This window comes from Girardinichthys multiradiatus, chromosome 6 (assembly GCF_021462225.1).
Source record: "Girardinichthys multiradiatus isolate DD_20200921_A chromosome 6, DD_fGirMul_XY1, whole genome shotgun sequence".
Lineage (NCBI taxonomy): Eukaryota > Metazoa > Chordata > Actinopteri > Cyprinodontiformes > Goodeidae > Girardinichthys > Girardinichthys multiradiatus.
The window spans coordinates 29,034,176-29,058,441 of NC_061799.1; the positions used below are offsets into that span (position 1 = coordinate 29,034,176).

The 24,266-nt window shown below is 39.5% G+C and overlaps 1 protein-coding gene across 2 annotated transcripts in view; it reads right to left on the bottom strand.

The window, feature by feature from the left end:
* Positions 1-24,266, bottom strand: part of rock1 (Rho-associated, coiled-coil containing protein kinase 1) — a 47,888-nt gene that overhangs the window by 11,584 nt on the left and 12,038 nt on the right. For both annotated transcript variants that reach the window (XM_047368563.1, XM_047368562.1), the window contains exons 2-20: positions 19,043-19,124; positions 14,537-14,637; positions 14,306-14,443; positions 14,005-14,180; positions 13,457-13,541; positions 13,235-13,379; positions 13,002-13,140; positions 12,752-12,843; positions 7,537-7,696; positions 6,086-6,158; positions 5,902-5,990; positions 5,550-5,598; positions 5,199-5,334; positions 4,848-4,939; positions 3,815-4,061; positions 3,386-3,492; positions 3,151-3,301; positions 1,514-1,674; positions 382-566 (exon numbers count right to left, since the gene is read on the bottom strand). In XM_047368563.1, coding sequence (XP_047224519.1) covers positions 382-566; positions 1,514-1,674; positions 3,151-3,301; positions 3,386-3,492; positions 3,815-4,061; positions 4,848-4,939; positions 5,199-5,334; positions 5,550-5,598; positions 5,902-5,990; positions 6,086-6,158; positions 7,537-7,696; positions 12,752-12,843; positions 13,002-13,140; positions 13,235-13,379; positions 13,457-13,541; positions 14,005-14,180; positions 14,306-14,443; positions 14,537-14,637; positions 19,043-19,124 — 2,408 coding nt within the window. The remainder of the gene's footprint in view (positions 1-381; positions 567-1,513; positions 1,675-3,150; positions 3,302-3,385; positions 3,493-3,814; positions 4,062-4,847; positions 4,940-5,198; positions 5,335-5,549; positions 5,599-5,901; positions 5,991-6,085; positions 6,159-7,536; positions 7,697-12,751; positions 12,844-13,001; positions 13,141-13,234; positions 13,380-13,456; positions 13,542-14,004; positions 14,181-14,305; positions 14,444-14,536; positions 14,638-19,042; positions 19,125-24,266) is intronic.

The following is a 24,266-nucleotide window of genomic DNA, read 5'->3' on the forward strand; positions in this document are numbered from 1 at the left end:
AAACACCAAGCATCTAAAATCATCTTATTTTAAAACAAGATGGCTAGAGGATTAACAAATGAGCGGATGGAGCAGTACTCACAGTAAACCCTAATCTTGTTTGGTAAACATTGGCTGGGATCAGCTTTGGCGTGCTCATGTTCTAAGCTCGAATAATAGCACTTATTTGAAAATAACAGCCAATTTGAAGGCAATTTACACCTTAGCTTCCAAAGAGTATTACTGCCCTATGTTGCACAATAAGAAAATAACTCCTGTCTGGAGCTGCTGCCAGCTTGTTTGACACTAAAATAACATGCCAGAGTGGCTGAGTAACCCAATTTTCCTACTTATTCTACCTTTTAATAAGGCACCAGTGTTAAAAACATTTCTAAAACGTACTTTGTCAGCTGTGCCAGCTGGAACTCCAGTGAGCGTTTACTCTCTAGCACTGTGTTGATCTCTTGCTTGAGCTGCTTCTCTGAACACCTCAGGCGGTCAGCGTCCTGCGTGCGGCTCTTCAGGTCATTCTGGGCCAAGAGTCGCTTACTGGACTCCTGTTCCAGATGTAGGTGCAGACTTTTCACCTAACGAATGAAGATTTCAGATAGGTGAAGATCCGAAGGAAAACACCATAATCAAATTTTAATCAAGCTTTTAACATTCTTAACATTTGATTACAAAACTACAAAATTTGGTTAAAAAATTATCTTTGATTGCTTGAATAGTAATCGGGTCTCATCTACTATGTTTTCTAAACATCACAATGCTGGAATTGGCTGTTGATTTTCACACTATTGCATAAGAAGAAAGCACACAAGGAAACACACTAGGAAGGAAGCAAGGAATTACACAAAGAAGAGAGGTAGGACACGAGGAGAAAAAGAAGGAAGGACAGACAGAAGCAAGAGCACAAGGAAAGATGAGACAAAGGAAGGAAAAAGAAAACGGGAGGAAAAACAAGGAAGAAAAGAAGAAAGGAAGAATTTAAGAAGAGGACATGAGACAGGGAGGGACACAAAGGAAGGACTCAGGAAAGGACTGAAGGAGGGACACAAAAAGCAAAAGGACAGACAAAGAAAGGAGACAGGGAGGAAAGAAGGAAAAGACAAGAATAAAAGAAGGAACTAATAAAGAAAGGTAGGACAAGCGTTGCCTAGCCTGAAAAAGCAGTAAAGTGCCCTATTTCAATATTTACATGAACGTGTATTCAGTCAAAAAAAACCTGGCGATGGGTAAAATGTAAAAACCAAGGTGCTATGTGGCAAACCAAAGATAAAGCAGTCGGTTAAAATATAAATCAACGTAAAAACCACTCCAGTTACTCAGCATTGTTAGGTTGTTTTTTTCCCCCATGCTTTTTTCTCTCCAACTTTCTGATGAAGAAGAACCTGACATTTTTCCAAACTCAATTCTATTCCCCCCCAAACTTATCCAGATCTGTAAACCAAAAGAAACAACCCCATTCTTTTTCAGACTAAATGAACCCAGCATGACATTAAAACTTTCATGTACATCAGCTGTTTTTACCAACCTCATCTTCCAGCCTTTCCTTTTGCTTCATCAGCTGCTCCATTTTCTGCACTGACTGCTTCAGGTCAAATTCCAACATTGAGCACTGCTTCTCAACCTCCACCACCCGGCATTCTGCTCTTATCCTGGCTCCAGTCTCCTCTCCCATCTTCTGCTGAACAGCTGCAGAGAAACAGCGACAGGCACAGAATTCATTCTACGGCGAACAGCAGCAGTCAGATCAACCTTAAATAAAAATGTTGGCTTCAGGGATAATTTCCCTAACCACCTTTCTGAGTTCTGACGCATTCTTTGCAATTCTGTAGATGTAGCAAAAAGAGTGTATGCTCTATGAGTCGCAATCTTTCCAAAATGATCCTCGAGTTTTATGAGTTTGATGAGCTTTACCTTCACCTTGTTGGTAATAAGGGAATATCCCCAGTAGAACTTGTTTAAAATCGGGCATTTTGTTAGATATGCATTTTTTCAAAGTTGAGATTCTAGATCTAGACTGAACATCAAGTCAATCCAGACCGTTTTTCTAGAGCTCTATGAATTTTAAAATGCAAGAAATCATTGAACTGAACATACCTATAAAACGTAATCCACTGTTAAACATCGAATTTTGTAGAATTTGGGCCTTTGTGGAACTGATTTGTTTCCCTACAATCTAAGGGCCAGTTTTTCTTTTTAAAAAGTGATGTTCTGAGCATTGATCAGTAAAAAAAAATAGGCCGAATCCGTTTACGTTTTTCTCTGTCTGTTTGCGTGATGTCACTCAGACATGGCCAAAGTAGAAGCTTCAAGGAAAGACCTGAACCCAAGTCAGCACGCTGCTAGAGCACCAGAAATTAATATTTACAAAGTCCAAAGCAAAGTGCTTAAGTTTAGAAAGGGGATTACTTAGAGGCTCCTTGGAAGCATGTGCCGAGTCAGAGAGTCCTTTAAAAAGGACAGAGTTTGAATTTAAACAACAGCAATTTATTTCTTGAGACATGAAGAGTAATTGAGTGAATAAAGTTGAAGTTAAAGTTTACTATAAAATTAAAAAGCTCGCTACATTTTCCTACAGAAACCAGAATGGCTAAGGCTCAAAAAACAGTAAGAACAAACTACCATTTCCATTGCTTGTGAGAACATATAATAAAAGAGACATACTCAATAGCTCTTCTGGACCTTTGACCTTATCTGGAAGTCAGATTTGGACCTCTGTGCTATAATGTACTTTCATAGCTTGGGCATAATGCTCTGGATGTTTTCATGGTCATAGAAGACAAAAATGTTTTTTGAATGCACCATTTTTTTAAATGTTAATCATCAAAAATAGTGCATATTAATCTCTTTTGCATAATGTCTATAAATTAAACCATTACTGTACATAGTGGAGGTAGTATTATTGCTCACACAGCATGAAAGGCAAAAATTAACAGGGATAACAAAAAGTCTATTCCAATGCAAAGAGTTCATGTCCCAACAAGCTCAGTGGCTTCCACTCTTTGAATTCCTCTAACCCAAACAGCACCTCAAGCTAACTTTGGATCTCTTAACAGAAAAGGCCAGGCTTAAAATGTGATTTACTAAAAAGGGGAAAATGGAAAAAAAAAAAAAGGGAAGGGAAAGGAAAGTGGAGTGGCATGCTCAGACAAAGGGCTGCCATACCAGTCGTAGCAGCTGATTTGGCTTCTTCAATAGATTCATATTTGTCTGTGAGCTGTGCCCGCGTCACTCGGTGCTCAGTCTGCTCCTGTTCCAGACGCTGTTGCAGGGTCTTCAGCTTGTAGTTCAGGTCAATCTCCAAGCTGTTCTTTTCCTATTGTAAAAACAAAGATTAAGACGACATATGCAAAATTCCTATAGGTCAGGAATACCTGCTGCTATTGTTACTTGTGAATACCTTCTCCAGGTAGTTGCTCCTTTCCTGGGCTTGCTTCCGTTCCCCCTCCACTTTAGAAAGATTAATCTTCAAGTTTTTGTTGTCCTCTTGCATTCCGGCCAGTCTCGCTGAGAATTTTCATTATAAAATTTATTTATTTGCTGCTCAACTGATTTGTTTGCTTGACCTTAAGATCTAAAATGCACCTGCATCCCAGCTTATCATGTCCCACTGATTTATGCAACTTTTAAAAAACAAAAGAAGGGTAAAAAGGCTGTTGAGACAAAGGGAGCATGAGATAATATTCCTGATTTTTTTTTTTTTTTTTTTGGTACCCGCCTAAACCTTCATTTTATAAACCATAAAAAAAAAAAGATGATTTAATTGAATGATAAATTGAGATAAAAGAAAATTTAACTCCAAAAACTGAATGAATGAAATTTAGGTCACCTTGCAGTTCCCTCATCTCCTCTGATCCCTGACTGTAGTTTCTTTGCTCCAACTCCAGGGTGCTCTGAAGAAGCAGGAGCTCCTTCTCTAGCTGTGCCTTCTCTCCATCTGCTGCCCGGCTCCTCTCCTGCAGCTCACGGTTCAAACTCTCCAGCTGGCTCATTGACTTCGTCATCTCCGTGTGGCTCTTCCTCAGTCTCGCCGCTGTGTCCGACTCTGCGCGCAGCAGGTCATTTGCCTCCTCCATCTTTTGGTAACAATTATAGAAAAGGGACAACAAAAGGTTTATAAATTGTGCTCCAGCCGCAGAGTGCTGATCATACTGGCAGTGTAGCTTTCTATTGGTGCTCTGTCTGCAAACTAAGTTAGCTGCTAATTCAAAATGTACAGTGGCATGCAAAAGTATTCAGAAGTTGGTATATTACATGAAAGATCAACACAAAGTAGTGTATAATTGTGAAGTGGAAGGAAAAGAATAAACTGTTTTGAGCGTTTACAAAATGGGTGTGTATACATCTCTACCAGTGGTTATGAGCATTATTTTTGCATTTGTAAGTCATTTGTTTGAGTTCTGTTACTTTTATTTCTTTTTGGAGGAATGTGATGTGTTTTGTTTTGCTTAGTGTAGAAAACTAATTAAAAAAAAATTAAAAAAAATAAAAATCTCACTCTTCCAAATGTTTACTGATTTCCCTACATGGTTTATGGAACACTCCGAACTGGACTACCTGTGGCTTTCTTTGAGCAATGTATTTCTTCTTGTGGCTGATGCATAACGGAAAGATTTTTGGAGTCCACAGCTAATGGTTGTCTTGTCGCTTGGGTTTTGTTTAGGGATATCACAATGAAGGGGGGTTAATACATATGCAAGACTTTTATTTGTAAAACATTTGAAAAGCCACACATCCATTTTCTTCCACTCCACTAACATGCATTACTTTGTGTTGGTCTGTCACATGAAATCCCAATGAAATTCATTGAAGTTTGGGGTTGTAATATACACCAGTGTGTGTGTGTGTGTGTGTGTATGTACCTGCTTCTGCAATTGGACAATCTTGTCATTTGAGGCCTGCGAGTTCTGACTGATCTTCTTCATATCTTCAAGCTGCTCCTTTAAAGTCGACACTAAGAAGAAAAAAAAAAAAATTAGACAATGTCTCATTTAATTTTTAAATACACAAAAAATATCTAACAAATCTTTTAAAAGCTTGTTTTGTTTTGGAAAATATGTTTCAGAAATCTCTTAGCTTAATACTTTGTCATAAATCACAAGATAAGTTAAAAGGATACAAAAATGCACCAAGAGTTCACCATTTCAAAAATCCCAGAGGATCATGAGGCACTGATCCCACTTATAAAGTCGGCAGCGCTTCGTTATTTTTACCTTCATTCTCTAAATTGCGCCTCTTTTCTCCCTCCTGGTCAGCTTTTCTTTGGTACTCGGTGAATCTGTGCTGCAGCATAATCTTGTCTTTCTCCAGCAGAGACATGCTGGCTTCTACACTCTTCCTCAGGTTCGCCTGTGGCAAGAAAAAACAGAGAGCAGCTGTGATGCAGAAGAAACCAAAGCCAAAGATGATAAACAGGCATTTATTTAACTTCACTTCGCACTAGTAACATTTTGTCATAAACTAAAAGCTGAAAAAAAAGCACTGTGACCGTTTCAGTGGATAAAGCATTGAAATGAGTTCATATTTGGAATCTTTAAAATGAAATAAATAAAAAGAGCATTAACCTCCTCATCCAACTCCTTCATAATCTTCTCAATCTTGGTGTTTGATGCCCTAGGGAGAACAGAAATGTTAAAATATATGCTGAAGTCGCTGCTGAATGTAAAGGTTAGGTTTCCTGTTTATAATCAAAGAGCCACATTCCACCAGGGTGTAAGGGATCATTCTACACCAAGTGAATACATTTTCCTTGTGCATTTTTGTCTTCAAATCTAAAAGTTTAACTAGAAACAGTTGCTTGTGGGATTCCTTTAAACAACCAATCTCAGCAGGAATGAAGTCACAACATTTCATATGTTTTCACTTAAACCGAGCCAGTGAATGCACACTGTGAAAGAGTGATGGTTTAATCCGTACCTGCATTTATGTTCCAACTCATCTTTTTGTTGCATTTCACTGTGGAGTTGCTCCTCTAATTGGTAGATCTGTTTTTGCAGGTTCTCCAGCTACAAATAAGAACAAATTTTTTTTTCCAGGATTAAACGAAGGTAAACATTTTACATCTTCCATACTTTGAGCTTACGTGTGATACTGTACTCACGTGACTCTTGTCCTCTTTCGTTGAACTGCTACGTTTGTCACTGGTCTTTGAGGCAGTGGAGCTACGCAAAGGACTGGGGGAGAAAAAAAAAAAAAAAAAAAGGTTCCTGTGAATTTCTGGCCATTTGAGTTTAGACTAATATTTTTAAAAGGTCACTGCGGCCACTGTTTCTTTAGGAAATGAAGGCAATAAAAATACATAAATGGGGAAAAAAAAAAAAACTTTACAACAATCAAGAGCTGACATGGATAATTCACTTTAATTATATATACCTCTGAAAAAATGCTTTTATAAATTATTTGCTAGTTGGTTCCTTTTGTAATTAGTTAATGCACCGTGCTTAAAGGCTACTTGAAAAAGGCAACTATTTTCTACCACATGCCTGTGGTTAATTTTGGCCCCAAGAGAGCGAGAGAGACTTTCAGCAGATAACAGGAAGGCAGAACGGAGAACAGCTGGTGCTTTATCCTTCTGAGCTTTTGACCTCTGTTTGTCAGGGAACCTGCTGGGTTTAGAAATGTTGGAAGCCTTCCGGAAATCTCAGATTCAAAAGGCCTAGTGAGGTTCTGTGAAGTTATTATTGGTAAGAGTTCCTTTACCTGTAGTGGAAAAATGCTCTTTGGACAGTAAATAAATCCACAGGGTTGTGGAGGTAAAACAAGCTAGTCAGATGGGGTGTTTTAGCTGACTTTAGCTATTTAAAACAACTCAAACTAAAAATGTTCATAACAGTGGAACATGCAATATGTTAGATATCACCAGTTGTTACATTTGGTGTTGGTCTGTCCAGACAAAGTCCATGTGGTAGTCTGGACCTTAGTTCAGCCTACTGGCAACTCTAGCTTCACCATAAATTAAGTAAACTTTGAGATTTTGTGTCAGACTGTCATTTGTGCAACATTGCAGATGGTAGGTTTCTGTGTTTTCCAGGCCTCGTAGTTTGTTTTTTTTTTTTAAATGATCAGCCAAAATGAGGTGGATGGATACAGAGTTTGTCTCCTTAGCATGTTAGCTTTCAATCACTCCAAAATGTATTTACTTTTCCCAACAAGGCTTAGGGTGATAAGACCCTAAAGACAGGTTAAAGTATCAACTATGTAATCCTTTTGTCTTCATTTAAAATATTTATAAAACCCAAATTTGTACCAACTGCTCTTCACAAACAAACACAATGTGACCTTGTTTATGCTCTTAATTATAAACGAATACCGCTGACGGCAAGGAGGCAACAAATATTTTGAATGCCGTCTTCATGTCTTCTTATTTTCCAATTTTAAAGACAGATCTGAATTGGCCAAAATCAGCATTGTAAGGTCAAAGCTTTACAAAACACAGATAAGAAATCTGCACCAGAACTCTGATGTGTGCATCCCTGGATATCAGTGAAGTACTCCCACCATCAATTTTGAACACTGGTCTAAAGTATGATAAGCACTGTCCGACAGACTTACTGCTGGGTGCTGTAATATGTGAAGCCAACAAAAGGAAGCTGATTGCCCACAAAGGCCTTCGGTATTGGAAAGGTCTCCTCCTCTCCCCGGTCCTCCTCGATGTCATCAAAGTTACTGGTGTCAATGTCACTGCTGAGTTCAGGCACCACAGGGGCAGCAGCTACCAATCACAGATCAAGATTAAAAAACACAGTTAAAATGATAAGGTACAAGATTTCTGTCAAGTAGCCAGAAACTCACAAAGGCAACTATCAAATCAAAACCCAGAGAGATATCTGAATTCCAGCAGATTTGGTATTTTAAGCAAAAGTGCACCTACAGTGGGGAGAACAAGTATTTGATACACTGTGGATTTTGCAGGTTTTCCCACTTGCAAAGCATGTAGAAGTCTTTAATATGTATCAAAGGTACTCTTCAACTTATAGAGCCACCCCTTAGATGCCCTGGCTGTGTGCTTCTTTTAAGGCTAGGCTTAAAACTTTCCGTTTTGGTAAAGCTTATAGTTAGAGTGGCTTAGTTTACCAGGGAGGTTGGTTGGGGTAAGGGGGAGTCAAGTTTAGCCTAAACCAGCTCAGTTATGGTTGAGGTGCAAACACACCCTCCATTTCTGCTACCTGTATGACCCCTTCTCTTTTCCAATGGTTATAATCAATCTGACAGAGAGAGGTATCCCAATCCTTGTGGTTTTTAGTATAATAATGACCATCAGTGGGACCCTTTGTGGGGTGCCTTGAGACAACATTGTTGTAAATAAGCGCCGTTTAACTAAATAATCTGAACTGAAATTATCTGTGTAGTTATGCTGCTATAGGCTTAGGCTGCTGGAGGACATAATGACCACTTTCACCCTCTTCGCTACATTCTCACACTACTCTCCAATTTTGCATTATTTGCTGTTATTTCAGCTTTTAACTTTGTTCTCTCTCTTTTCTCTTCCTAGAAGCTACACCTGGCCTGACTCTGTGTCTACCTGTGACACCTTTCTGGAGAGGGGAATCGTCCGAGCTTCTGCAGGCAACAACTTAATGCTCACCTTCTACCGATGATCCACATAGCCCTGTCTTTTAGTGTTTAACCCTTTCTCTCTCCTAGACATGGAAATTGACTGAGCTTTTACTGTGACTGTATGTGCTCTCTTTCAGACTCTAACCTTGAAAACTGGCTCAGAGTTTATCTGTTCTTTCTTTCTAGATGAAACGACTAAAGGAGCTACACCCATTAACATTTACTTTTCCTTCCCATAGAAAGTACTCCTGGATCAGTGATTCTGTGTTCTTTTTGTGTCTCTGCTCTGTTCTCTCAAACCCCCAGTCGGTCGTGGCAGATGGCCGCTCACACTGTGTTCTGCTGGAGGTATCTTCCTGTTAAAAGGGAGTGTTTCCTCTCCACTGTCGCTACATGCATGCTCAGTATGAGGGATTGCTGCAAAGTCAACGCCAGTGGTTGTCCACTGTCTCTACATGCTTATCCAGGAGGAGGGAATGCTGCAAGTCACTGACTGGATGCAATCTGCTGGGTTTCCATAAATAGAAAAACTTTTTATCCAATTTGAATAAACTGAATCTGACTGCACTGTTCAATGGTTAGGATTAATTGGAATGTATGTACCTGACTGTTGTGAAGTGCCTTGAGACAACACGTGTTGTGAATTGGCACTATATAAATAAAACTGAATTGAATTGCTTCGGGTCGTTGTCATGCTGGAAGAACCAGCCATGACCCATCTTCAATGCCCTTCCTGAGGGAAGGTGGTTGTTGGCTAAGATCTCCCAATACATGGCCCCATCATCCTCCCCTCAATACGTTGCAGTCTTCCTGTCCTCTTTGCAGAAAAGCATCCCCAAAAAATGATGTTTCCACTTCCATGCTTCACAGTAGGGATGGTGTTCTTGGGGTTGTACTCATCCTTCTTCCTCCAAACAGCAAGTGGAGTTTAGACCAAAAAGCTCTATTTTGGTCTCATCAGACCACATGATGTTCTCCCATTCCTCCTCTGGATCATCTAGATGGCTACTGGCAAACTTTAGATGGGCCTGGACATGTGCTGGTTTGACTAGGGGGACGTTGCGTGCGCTGCAGGATTTTAATCCAAGACGGCGTAGTGTGTTACTAATGGTCTTCTTTGAGACTGTGGTCCCAGCTCTATACATTCTCTTTCATTGACTACAGGTCCTTCTCAAAATATTAGCATATTGTGATAAAGTTCATTATTTTCCATAATGTCATGATGAAAATTTAACATTCATATATTTTAGATTCATTGCACACTAACTGACATATTTCAAGTCTTTTATTGTCGTAATACGGATGATTTTGGCATACAGCTCATGAAAACCCAAAATTCCTATCTCACAAAATTAGCATATTTCATCCGACCAATAAAAGAAAGGTGTTTTTAATACAAAAAACGTCAACCTTCAAATAATCATGTACAGTTATGCACTCAATACTTGGTCGGGAATCCTTTGGCAGAAATGACTGCTTCAATGCGGCGTGGCATGGAGGTAATCAGCCTGTGGCACTGCTGAGGTCTTATGGAGGCCCAGGATGCTTCGATAGCAGCCTTTAGCTCATCCAGAGTGTTGGGTCTTGAGTCTCTCAACGTTCTCTTCACAATATCCCACAGATTCTCTATGGGGTTCAGGTCAGGAGAGTTGGCAGGCCAATTGAGCACAGTGATACCATGGTCAGTAAACCATTTACCAGTGGTTTTGGCACTGTGAGCAGGTGCCAGGTCGTGCTGAAAAATGAAATATTCATCTCCAAAAAGCTTTTCAGCAGATGGAAGCATGAAGTGCTTCAAAATCTCCTGATAGCTAGCTGCATTGACCCTGCCCTTGATAAAACACAGTGGACCAACACCAGCAGCTGACACGGCACCCCAGACCATCACTGACTGTGGGTACTTGACACTGGACTTCTGGCATTTTGGCATTTCCTTCTCCCCAGTCTTCCTCCAGACTCTGGCACCTTGATTTCCGAATGACATGCAGAATTTGCTTTCATCCGAAAAAAGTACTTTGGACCACTGAGCAACAGTCCAGTGCTGCTTCTCTGTAGCCCAGGTCTGGGGAATGCGGCACCTGTAGCCCATTTCCTGCACACGCCTGTGCACGGTGGCTCTGGATGTTTCTACTCCAGACTCAGTCCACTGCTTCCGCAGGTCCCCCAAGGTCTGGAATCGGCCCTTCTCCAAAATCTTCCTCAGGGTCCGGTCACCTCTTCTCGTTGTGCAGCGTTTTCTGCCACACTTTTTCCTTCCCACAGACTTCCCACTGAGGTGCCTTGATACAGCACTCTGGGAACAGCCTATATGTTCAGAAATGTATTTCTGTGTCTTACCCTCTTGCTTGAGGGTGTCAATAGTGGCCTTCTGGACAGCAGTCAGGTCGGCAGTCTTAACAATGATTGGGGTTTTGAGTGATGAACCGGGCTGGGAGTTTTAAAGGCCTCAGGAGTCTTTTGCAGGTGTTTAGAGTTAACTCGTTGATTCAGATGATTAGGTTCATAGCTCGTTTAGAGACCCTTTTAATGATATGCTAATTTTGTGAGATAGGAATTTTGGGTTTTCATGAGCTGTATGCCAAAATCATCCATATTAAGACAATAAAAGACCTGAAATATTTCAGTTAGTGTGCAATGAATCTAAAATATATGAATGTTAAATTTTCATCATGACATTATGGAAAATAATGAACTTTATCACAATATGCTAATATTTTGAGAAGGACCTGTAGATCCTGTCGTGTAGTTCTGGGCTGATCCCTCACCTTCCTCGTGATCATTGATGCCCCCCGAGTTGAGATCTTGCATGGCGCCCCAGACTGAGGGAGACTGACTGTCATCTTCAACTTCTTCCATTTTCTTATAATTGCTCCAACAGTTGTTGTCTTCTCACCAAGCTGCCTGGCTATTTTCCTGTAGCCCATCCCAGCCTTGTGTAGGTCTACTATTTTATCCCTGATGTCCTTACACAGGTGTCTGGTGTTGGCCATTGTGGAGAGGTTAAAGTTTGTTTGATTGAGTGTGTGGACAGGTGTCTTTTATACAGACAACGAGTTCAAACAGGTGCAGTTAATACAGATAATGAGTGGAGAACAGGAGTGCTTCTAACAGGCCTATGAGAGCCAGGATTCTTGCTGGTTGTTAGGGGATTAAATACTTATGTCATGCAATAAAATGCAAATTAATTACTTACAAATCACACAACGCGATTTTCTGGATTTTTGTTTTAGACTCAGTCACTCACAGTATCTATGATTAAAAATTAGATACTCCGAAATGGTTTTCAAGTGGGAAAACCTGCAAAACCGCTAGTGTATCAAATATTTGTTCTCCCCACTGTATATTAATCATTAATTATTTTTTATTGCACATTGTTCTGAAAATTAAAATCAAGCTGTATGTTTTATGGGGCTGAAACAATCGGATTAATCATGATTAATCGATTATCGAGATAATCGTCAACTGCTTTAGTAATCAAATAATCATTAACTGGAGTATACAGACTAAAACATACATTTGCTGAAAGAACAACCCACTTAGAGCCGTAATTAGGCCAAAACTGTACAAACAATATATACATTTTGCATTTAAGATGAAAAACCTGTCTGTACATATTCTCTATCCAGAACTCCTCAAGTGGCATAGTTTCAGCTTCACCTGGTTCAAATTCTGTTAAAAAAATCTATTAAGCACCATTTCCTTTCAGATTATTAATCGAAAAAATAGTCGACAGATTAATCTATTAGCACAATCAATCATATTTTAAAACCCCCTTGAAAACAAGAAAAAAGCAACTGTCTGGCAGAGCTGGTTAACCACTGCATGAACAGGTGCTGACTTCAGCCCTGCAACATATTAAACATAAAGCCAGTAAAGAACTGCCTGCAGCTACTGCATTCAGCCCTACGTTTCTAATCTCTCGGTGCTGCAGCATCACTCCCAGCACATTAACATCGGAGGTCAACTGCTTCCCCGTCCTAGGCCTCAAAAGAGGCTGTGCTGCCAATTATTACTTCAAGCAGGAATCACGTTTAGTCTTGGAAAGGATACTGAATGAATGGCTTGTCTGCAAGAATTTCCTGCAACTGTCTGCAGTAGGTCAAATGGAAAATACGATCGCTGGCTTCATGATTGAAACAACAGTGTTGCGGTTGCCAAATGAAACAGGATTTGTAAAATGATGATTAAAATCAAGATGAAAAAACCTTACTCTCTCGGATGTTCTCCCATGTCCATTGGTCATTCTTGAAGAAAGGGTGCCTCTTGATCTCATCTACTCCATTACGGCCAAGCCGAACTTCCCTGCAGCGAAAGAAGTGTTTACACATTAGCAACCGAATAAAGACTCCATGACAGCGGAATGATATCTTTGTTGCCATGTATGCCTCTATCTAGATTCTTTCTTCATAGGGTCAACGCAGTAGATGCATAAACATGGGCGACATCTGTTGCTTTCTAACCTGTCAGTTAAGAAACCACAGATGAGAGTCTTGGCGTCGTTTGAAATGTCACTGTCATCGGGGAAGGTCAGGGCGTTCTTGTGGTTCATGATTTTACTGTAAGTCCCCACCAATGAGTCTGCATAGAAAGGAGTATCGCCTGTGCACAAGACAAACAAGAGTTATACGAAACTGACCTGTTCTGTGGCCAATAACAGCTTTATTCTGAAACAGCTTGAAAAAGAAAAACTCACCGACGAGCATCTCATAAAGAAACACTCCTACTGACCACCAGTCACACTCTCTGCCATAGTTGCCATTTCCTCCTTGGGATTTCAGTACCTCAGGCGAAATGTAGTCTGGAGTTCCAACTGCTGTGTCACATTGTACCATTCCATCCTGACGAGGTAAAACATTTTAAACCCATTTAACCTTTGTTAAGGTAATATCTTAACAAAAGAGAATGAAAACAATACCTCGTTCATCTTCATGCACGTTCCAAAGTCTGCGAGTTTTAAGTGACCTGATTTGTCGAGCAACATGTTATCAGGCTTTACATCTCTGTTGAAACATAAATGTATAAACAGTCAGCAGAAACAGCACAGCAGCAGCACATTCACTGTCAAACATTAGATGCAAAGCTATAAACAAAGACTACTTACACTGTGCAATGGAGGGCCAGAAGTGCCGCAATCCAATAAATACACACATCACTACTTAATCATTAATACAAATCCCTATCTAAAAAAAAAATTTTAATGAATCCATAAATCAGTACTGGTTCCTACGCTGCAGTGTACAAGGTAATTATCTGAAGCGTCACTGTGGCTTTTTAAACACACTAACCCTCTGATGGGTTAACCTGTACAGTTCATGTCAGGGCCATCATTTTGACCAGATTTTGCAGTTTATATATTTATTTAAGTCTTGATTTAGTTCACATTTATTTAACGGTTCATCTATTATCTTTTTAACCACAGAACAAAATAAAAGATAAGAACAAAAGGGATATGGTGCCCGTCACCTGTGAATGAAGCCCATGGAGTGGATTCCATCCAGAGCGAGGACCACCTCCGCTGTGTAAAAACGGGCCCACTTCTCTGGGACGTCATAGTTGCTCATCAAGTTAACCAGATCCCCACCAGGCATGTATTCCATCACCATGTAGAGGTAGCGGTCATCTTGGAATGCAAAAAAAAGCTGTGAAAATAAGAAAGGTCAAAATTAGAACAAACTAAATAGAAAGCGAGATGTAAATAAAAGTTAATATTTTACATTTTAAATTTAGACTGCAAGTAATATTAAGTACTTAAATTGGAGCTTACCTGCACTACCCATGGACTGTTGGCAAAAGCCATAATGTCCCTCTCTTCCCAGAAGAAAGCAGAGTCTGACCTTTTGATCATCTCAAACTTGCTCAGCAGCTTCATGGCGTATACTTTGTGTGTGGCTTTGTGCCTTACCTGAAAAAAGATAAAAAGACAAGCAAGTCAAAGTTGTGAGTTCATGCGACTTCAATACCTTTTAGAAAAGATGATTAAATGGTGAATTCTTACCAACTGAACCTCTCCAAATGCACCTCTTCCAATAACTTTAACCACCTCATAGTCCTCTGCTTTCATTCGTAGATCACGAATTTTACTAATCGTTTTTTTATCTGGAGGACAAAAGACAATGATACATCTATAATAAACCAGTGGTTTACAGGGGGTTCAAGTTGTCAGCAAGTTTTAGTAGGTAAAAAGCTAATTTTACAAGACCCTTTAAAAGCAGCTATGACGTAAATTTAAACCAACATGGAATGAAAAGGAAGTTAAACTTAAATACTTACTTACTGAATAACTCAGACGTAACTTGACTTCAGTTAAATATAACTTTGTCAACTTACATTGGTGTTTTTTATCCTTGGCGTGTGACTTAATTGCTTTTGTGCCTAACCACAAATGCCTTTTACACAGTAACCTACACAGTAAGCATCATAATAACAAGTTTGAGCCAACCACTGGTTTACTACAGGGCTGTTTGATGCCCTGCATCATGAACCTTATGGTATTGTCACAGCATAATAGGCTAATTCCTGTTGGGGGTTTTTCTCATGTCCTGTTGCAGCATTTCAGGCATACCATTTAGAGAAGCTGTTTGTCTACATGTGCCTGGGCAGATTTGCTCCACACAAAGGACAGCTCAAGACGGAATCCTAATTGGATCCAGCATTAGGCGCGGCGCTGATGGTGTAGGGGCGAAGCAAGCAACCAAATGCAGAGGCTCTAGTCCTCGAAGCAGCTGTCCCAGGTTCGAGTCCTGGACCTGGCGACATTTACTGAATGTCTCCCCCTCTATCTACCCCTTTCCTGGCTACCTACTGCCAAAAAATACAAAATAAAGGCCACTTGTGCTGAAAAAAATATCTTTAAAGACTGGATCCAGCAATAAAGTAGGCAGGCCATCTTCTATTAATTTGAGTAATGGGATATAATTTAATCATGTCAGCTCATACAGCCCGCTAAAAATACTGATGCCCAGGTACCGGATGTTTCCAGTCTGTAAAGGAATGGTTGAGAGAGATGAATATTGAAGGAGATAGGTAGGGCCTAGGATTTGTTCCTATTGAGGGAGTAATCTAAAACCATTGAGGACTTATTAGGTTTAATGTCTCTTTTAGAGAGGGGTTTGTATTTTCCAGAAAGAGTAACACATCATCTGCATATAAACTAATTTTGTGGATTCTATTAGCTGTTTAAATTTCACAAATAACTTTGCTTTGACAAGCTCCAGCCCGCCAGTGGTTCAATGAATATAGCAAACAGTAAGGCGGAGAGTGAACAACCCCGTCTGGTGCCTCTCTCAAGACTGTAGCACTGAGAAATCCAGTCATTTGTTTTCACGCAAGCATTGGGTGAGTTGCATAGTAATCTGACACCATGACAAAAAAAATAAATTCCAAATCTAAACTTATGTAAGGTAGAAAATAGAAATTTCAAATTAACCTTGCCAAAAGCCCTCTCTTCATTTAATTAAACAATTTTTATTTTGGATGATTTTGGATTTATTAGGTTGATGAGCTTTCTTGTATCAATACCGATTTTTAATAAACTCGGTCTGGTCAGGGTGAATTACATGAGGGGTTATCTTTTCAAGCCTCGTGGCCGACATCTTACAAATGATTTTAGGATCTACATAAGTGATATTGGGCAGTAAAAAGATGGAAGTATAAAATCTTTATCTGGCTACAGTATAAGATTTATGTTAGCACAATGTATACTTGAAGAGAGTGTCAAGGTTACCTGAAGGTCCGTGTGAATGTTATGTGACCATAACAGGAATTCCTAAGGCAGAACTAGAGACAGGGCTGGTCCAACAGTAGATCTGATACCAATGGCCTTGGGATACTGGGTTAAGGCTACTGACCCATCTATTAAAAGGTGGTGTGTAGATGGACGTCTATTTCTGACAGATTTTATTTTAGAATGTGAGCTGTCAGCTAACAAAAATGTTGCAAAGTTATTTAAAACACATATCTCAGTACTGCATTTAAACCTATGTTTCAACTATATCATTAGATGTATTGTTTTAGATTTGGTAGGTTACTAAAACAGATAAAGCCTATTGCTAAAGCCTGCAGGCAGTGGATAGTCTGTCTGGTGCAGAGTGAGCACCCTATTGCACAGCATCGCCTTATTGGGAAATATTTTACTCTAGAAAAACGGATAATACCGTAATAATAGAGTAGAAAACTCTGCACCTCCACGGAGGAACGAGGCATGAAGAATTTGGAAAAAGCAGCAGCCTGTTAATTTAATACAATGTAGGAATATTTACAATCTAGAAACTGCACAGACAGGTGGTAATAAAAATAATAATACTAAGTAATAAGTTGTTTAAAAATGTGACCATCATATATTCAAGGTTATTTTTTACTAAAGCGGTTTAGTGTGCCTTTCTCATGAATGTTGACTGTTCATGGCATAAAAGCTTGTTACGGAGTGCCTTTGCTGACCATTTGACCAACAACCAATAAAGCTCAACAGTTTACCAAAGCAGTCTTTCTTTCAACTACTGTTTGGTCCCGAGGTCCGTTGTGCCCCCCACCTTAGTCTCAAGAAATTTAGCTGCTCTGTAGCATAATATTAAAATGGCACGAAATGATCATTCTGAGGCTTCTTACGTAAAGATCAATCTTGCAAATCTTATTACAACTGAAGGTACTGGCATAAATGCAGCAGTACAGCAGACATTGCGTTTGTTTTTAATCAGATTCCCATAAAGCACTAAATGTTTTGGTAAAAGCAACCTGGATGTGAAAATATTCAACAGATATTTCAATTCAGACGTTGGGATCGAACTGGAACCCAGAATACTTTGATCGGATGAACTCCACCCAGCACTATGACACAAGGAATGAAAGATTGCTGCAAATTAATTTCTCAGACAAAATGTAAAAATCAAGTCAATTAATTAATTAACCATTACAATTTTTTAAATGAGTCAGGTTAGATTGCAACTAAATGAAATGTATGACCTAGAATGGAAAATCTGCAGATAATTAAGACTTTTTAAAAGGCCTACGATTTAGGTGATTACATTTAAAGACTAATTATGACTTTTTAAGATCCTGCAGAAACATTGTTTACACAACCATGTACTCGGCATTGCAGAGTAAACCAGTTCTGAGCCTCACGCAACAAGACACTGATTAAAAAAGTTGCAAAAATTCCACAGTAAAAACAGTCCCTGACTTAATCCTGTAAAGTATCTGTTTTAACAATCATGTACCCTTTCAGAGTCATGGAAAGTCTCCCTATTGAACGTAAGCAAAATTGTTGGCAAACCATCCAGAAAAAAGCTGACAGTGTTTAGGGAAAGTTTGTTGCCTATTGAGAGTTGGCCTTTACCCAGTGTAATAATTCTAGCTCCCCTGAGGCAGATCCTATCCACCATTAAGCCAAATTTGGTCAAGGCTGTGTTAGGGGGATCATTTTCTATTCACAAGGGTCACAACTGGCACCGGAATGCATGGAAACGCAGAGTGTGAGGTCATTAAAGTTCAGATGATCCAAAAATAAAGTAGAACTCTATTAAGAAAATTATTGGCCATGTTAAAGAGATATAGGCTTTTATATGAACTGTTTATCTAGTATACAGTGTGTATATCTGATTGTGTGTGTTTGTAAGATAAATTGTTTACAGAGTTTCTCCACAGAAATACAATGGAGCAATCATTTGATGTGACTTTAGTGTAAAGCAGAATGCATTGAGAGAATCTGAAGAGAAGAATGCTTCAGGCAACTTGAGCTACTAAGGTCAAGAGTCCCAGCAGCTAATCCATTAGTCTAAATCCATCCATGCTTTACACAAAAAGACAGCATGAGCAATAATTGAGGAGATGTGAAGTGGCAGGTCTGTTTTTTGGTTAATGATTTTTATTTCTCTCTTTCTGAAACTAAACCAGGGGCAACAAGCTCAGTTATGTCAGAAGAAGGATAAGAAGGAGTATTTGTTGCTTTCATTAAATTATAGGTTAACTGGATGTTATTCAGGAAATTAAAGACATACATGGCCAAGTTAGAACATCAGTGCCCTGCACCCACCTCAGAAAAGCTGGCTTTATAAAAACTCATTCTGGGATGCAATATGATAGTTGGCATTTCCAAGAAAACTCCTTCCCGAGAATCAAGCAGTTTCTATAGTTTTTGGGATTTTTTGGTGTTTCTTTAAAAGAAAAACACATACAGTCTTGGACTAATATTTACGTTTACATCTACATTTACATCTACATTTAAATTTAGCGGGTTTCAAGGTTTGAGGGCAGTGTGGAAAAAGAAGCCAACCTTGATATGCATCATGTGGGTCACCGGTCATTTATGAAAGCCCCTTTGTTGGGGACACTAAGCAGCAGACACCTATTGTGTCCAAGCATCCATACTAACAGTGACCCAAAAACAGCCTTCTTTTTCTGCGCCTAGACTTAAATCCCGTATGTAACAGGGGTCTGGGAACACAAAGGGGAGACCCATGTTTAAAAGGAGAACATGAGAGTAAAAACTATGATTCAAGATACTTACATCTATTCAAGAAGTTGTCGATGCTCTTGTTTTTCCTAAGAGCAGGGAAGTCAAGGTCGTATACCAGAGCGTCCAAGCCATCCTGAAGGAAGAGGAGCAGGGTTCAGGTGAAGAAAAAAAACACAACTGTACAGTCACTAAAGCTAAAATAAGAAAATTAACAGCTTTAAGAGGGAGAGGATAGATCATATCTATAAAGAAAAACAAAAGGAACAAAAAATGTTTGCATATTTCATACCATAAGCTGTAAAAACATTTTTACTTACAAGTAAAAAAATTAATACAAACAAAAGCCTTTGGGTATGGGTAGCTCTATAGCAATACTGTTTACCCAAAAAGACTGCAGCATCGAGGCTTCAACAGTCCCAGGTCATAAAAGAACTGAGGAAAATGTTGTAGTTAATTTCCACACAGAAATGGTGATGAAGGCAACGGGTGACACTTTAGAGTAGCTATCAACACCAACCTGTTCAAATGTCAGTTTTTTGTGATGTAAAAATGAGACCATGAACATTTTTGAACCCTTTTGTTTCACAAAATATGACACAGTATATCCTGGACAATTCAACTGCAAAAAATAAATCTGTTACTAGGAAAAAACTTTTTAAAGACAAACATAGGTGTGCACGCCCTTAAACTAACACTTTGACATAATATCAGCACATTTTGGTAAGAGTCTAACAAGTATCCTTGACTTGCAAAAGTTCTCCAAATCTATCAAACAAGGGGCATCTCTTGTCCACAGCCCTCTTCATTGACTTTTCTGTCAGATTTAGTTCTGGATTCTGACTATAGGCCATCCTGAATCTTTCATTTGTTTTTTAGTGAAGTCATTCTTTTGTTGATTTTATTGATTTGGGCATACGCTTGGACTCAATGTCCACGTAATTTTCAGGCAGTCACTAGAAGGCTTTGAGCCAAAAGGTAAAAGGCACTACTCATAACTTCATCCATCTTACTCCGTATAAAGAAAAAGAAACCTCAGAGCATGATGCTGCCACCACCATGTTTCACTATGAATATTGTGTTTCTTTGGTAATGTGCAGTGTTGTTTTTGAGCCATGTTTTATGGAATCTTGTAGGTTGTCTGTGTGACCAGTTTCAGTCTCGTTTTGGCGAGATCTTCCATCTGGCTTTACTGTGCCATGCCATGTATATATATATATATAAAAAACTGTTATCGCTGTACAATGAGATGCTATCCTTTAGCCAAAAGACAGTGAAAGGTAAATGTCAGACTTACCCTACTAGAACAGCTACATTTTATTTCAGGTTAATCAAATCCACTATAACTGGTGGCAGGTGTAAACTCAAGAAGACTGAATGCCCTAAACCGAATCAAAAATTACTTGAACAGCATTTATTTGTAGGTGTGCACATTCATGCAGATTTTTTGTCAACAGATGTACATTACATTATATGTGGGCAAAACATTTGCAATTATTCAGTAATTTTTTTTTTACATCACATAAACATGACGTTTCAGTGTGTGCTTTTAAGAGTCACTGTATGCGCTATAAAGTTAAAAAAAAACAATATGCAAATGTAACATTATGATAAAGACTGACCTCTTCTGCAGTTTTAAAACACCAACACAAAAGAAACATTGAGGTGGTTTGACAACAGAACTCCCTCTTCTGGAACTGAAGGCAGATAATGATGCTGTCAATTAATTAAATATTCTCCCTGCAAACATATGCACTCCCAGCGATTACCCAGGAGAAAAAGATTTAATGATCACCATGGTGCTTTTCTTTACAGAAAGCTCAAGGCAAGCTTAAATGGATAGACCCAATAACATTACCAAATTATTTTAGGCATAGAACAATTCTTAACTTAATGCATTTATGCCCCAGCAAGGGTAATTTAGGTTGGTTATTAAAATGTAAAATCATAGGGAAAGCTCTGCTGACTTTTTTTTCCATTCGCTTCGCAGTTTTTATTATAATGTGCCTCAACTCTGGCTAAATTTTCCAGCGCTAAAACCAAACAAACACCATGTCAGGCAATTCCTCCACAGTTTGAAAAGAAAAGTGAATTTAGGGTGAAGGAAACCTTCTGAAAAACTGAATGACTTCACTTAGACCAGTGTTTCTTTCTTTTTACCTTCAGACCCACAGAATAATGGTATTAAAGACTTGTGACTCTCACTGTTGAGTACACGAGCATAAAGAGTAAGTCAATGAACAAGTATAGGAAGAAAAACACTTTGATTATCAATAATGTTGTTGTTTTTTTGTTAGATTTCTAAAGAAGAAACATTAAATCATCTGCCTTTACACAGATATGAAGTTCACATTTCGCTCTCAGTCGACACGAGTTAGTGTGATGCAGCTCATCCTTTGCAGCTACAAGGGTTTCAACTTTCCACAAGGTTTTTGAGTAGGTTAAGAGGAATTTGTGTCCATTCTTCCCAAAGTGCATTTGTCAGACCAGACACTAATGTTGGATGAGAAAGCACTGTAGTCTCCACTCTAATTCATTCCAAAGGTGTTCTACCTGGTTGAGGTCTGGACTGTGCAGGCCAGTCAAATTCTTCCACACCCATCTAGCTCATCAATGTCTCTATCGACCTTGCTTTCTGCACTGGTGCGAAGTTACGATAGAACGGGAAAGGGCCATCCCCAAACTGTATCCACAAAGCTGGATGCATTAAACCGTCTCAAATGCCTTAGTATTTTAAAGCTTTAGGAGTTCCTTTCACTAGAGGTAAGGGGTCGAGCCCTTGCACTTGTTGATGTAAGGCTTAGATGCGGCTGCACTACCATGGAATTCCTTTCCATTAAGCTTTCTACAAAATGTTCTTGAGCTAATCTGAAAGCCACATGAGGTTTGGACATCTATAGCCATGGACTCAGCAGAAAGTTGGCAACCTCTGCACACTATGCGCATCGCCATCTGCTGACCATACTCTGTGATTTTACATGGCCTACCACTTTGTGGCTGAGTTGCTTTCATTCCCAATCTCTTCCACTTTGTTATTATACCTTGACTGTGAAATATTTAGAAGAGAGGAACTTTAGCTGCAGGACTTTATTGCACAGGTTGCATCCTATCATGGTACCACAGTGGAAATCAATGAGCTCCTGAGAGCAACACAATCTTTCACAAATGTTTGTAGAAGCAGTTTGAGTGCTTAGGGGTGAGTCTTATACACCTGTGGCCATGGAAGTGATTGGAACACTTTTTAAGAAGTGTAAGTAAATACTTCTGGCAATATAGCTTATCTGCTGAATTAAAAGGGTTTAAAAGGTTATGTGATAGTAAGATACCATTTTAATTCATGTTAAGATCCACAACTGGAATTCCGAACATTTTAAACAGCGGACCAATACTGTCTTGGCTCAGCAGGAGACTTGGTGCCACTGGCAAGGTTCCACCTAATCTGCCATAATCCTCAGTGGTTCCAACAAAAACAGCCGCATAAATGCTTCCACACTAGTAGTACTGTGCTGTTCATCTAGCAGGTATGAAGCAGAGGCTAAAGGAGTATTTTGTGATGTCACGGGTCATCGGAGTGTCTTTAGTCTTCTAAAGCTCACCTGTGTCCAAAGCTAACGCACCCTGTTGGTGGTCAGACACCTTGGAGTTCCACCGGTCCTTGGACCCCGGAAACAGTCACCACTCTATCTAAAGACTCTTAAAGGAACGACTCTCAACCAGTTTCTAACTTTTAGCTCTTTTTAATCTAAGTTAAGGCAGAGGAATAATTACAGATATCAGCGCTGAGGCTCCCGTCTCGGACCGTCGCCGTCTGTCAGAGCATGACGAAGAGCCTTGATAGAAGGTCACATACGGTTTTTATATCTGGCACTCTAATGCAATGGATGTGCCCTCCCTCAGTGATTATCAGTAGACTATGTGTCACCTTTGTGGTGTCTATCTGTTAGATTGTGTAGTAGCGGGTGTCCATCCTTAATCCAAGTGTGCTGTAGCTTTCTAATCAACCCAGTTATACCAGCTGCTCCACCATCTACCCCAGTGCCCCAGCTTCAGGTCATCTATGACAACCCTTGGGTCATTTATCCTTGTACTGTATGTTTATGAGCATTCTTATCCTCTTGTAACAAAAGGGAAACATTAGAACTTATATTTTATTTCACTATAGTATAAATGGGAAAAACAGCTATGAGCATATTAATAAAGGTTATTCCTAACACCTGTGAACTCAGCTGAGTTACAACATAAGTCTTTTTTGATGACACAAGTCTCCAAACTCACCATCACAACAGGAATCTTGCTGTATAACATAACATGTTTCATTTTGCATCACTGTACTAAGTAATGATGACACATGGTGAATCAGCAGCTCAGGCCAACAGAGGAATCCTCTTAGCTAATGTTGTTGCTCCTACTCAACAGTGGAGGTCACAGCCACACCCCTCAATGAGAGACAACTCCAATAGAGCCCTGCAGGAAGGGTGGAAACAGGGAAAAGGCTGGTAGGAGGGGCAAGAGGAGAATCGTGAGGTGGAGAGTGGCTGGAAGGAAGAACAAAAGCAACTTGCTCATTGCCAGTTTTTAGAACTTGGTGAGTGAAAATAAACATAAAACACAGATCCAACACTGTATGATCTTAGAAAATCATCAAGATCTTTGCACAAAACTGACCAGCAACAGAGAATAATGGATGTTGCTGTCCATATGAAATCCAGCCAGCCTACACTGAAGGGAAAAAACTAAAGAACAGAGTCTTTTGGGACCCTAATCACAAGGCTCTAAGCGAAGCAATGCACGTTTGCATAACTTCCTGCCACAGAGAACTCTGGACAGCCACAGTAGCATTCCTTAACAGGACTATACACGTCAGAAAGCTATTTTAGGTATGTGGCCAAACAAGTTCTCAACAAAAAGTAAGGAAGCAACAGAAAAAGTCCATCCCAAGTACGGAGTCACTTAGCATGGCATATTTTGTATCAACATTAGTGTCTTAACACTATGATGGGAAAGGGGAGGGATTGGAGGGCTGGCATATAACACAAAGCTGGCTGGTCCAATTGAAAAACAAATACAGGGAAATAAATGAGGTCGGAATGGATGACAGCGATGACTACCATGGTTCAAATTAAACAGGGGTTATCATACTGCAAGTGAAACATTTTTTTTATCTTGCAGCATATTTGAACATTAGAAGTTTAAATGGACAGGATGGGACAGTGATAGAGCTGACCTAGTAATCAAATTGATCACATTTTGATTTTGGGTTCAAACAAATACGTATACA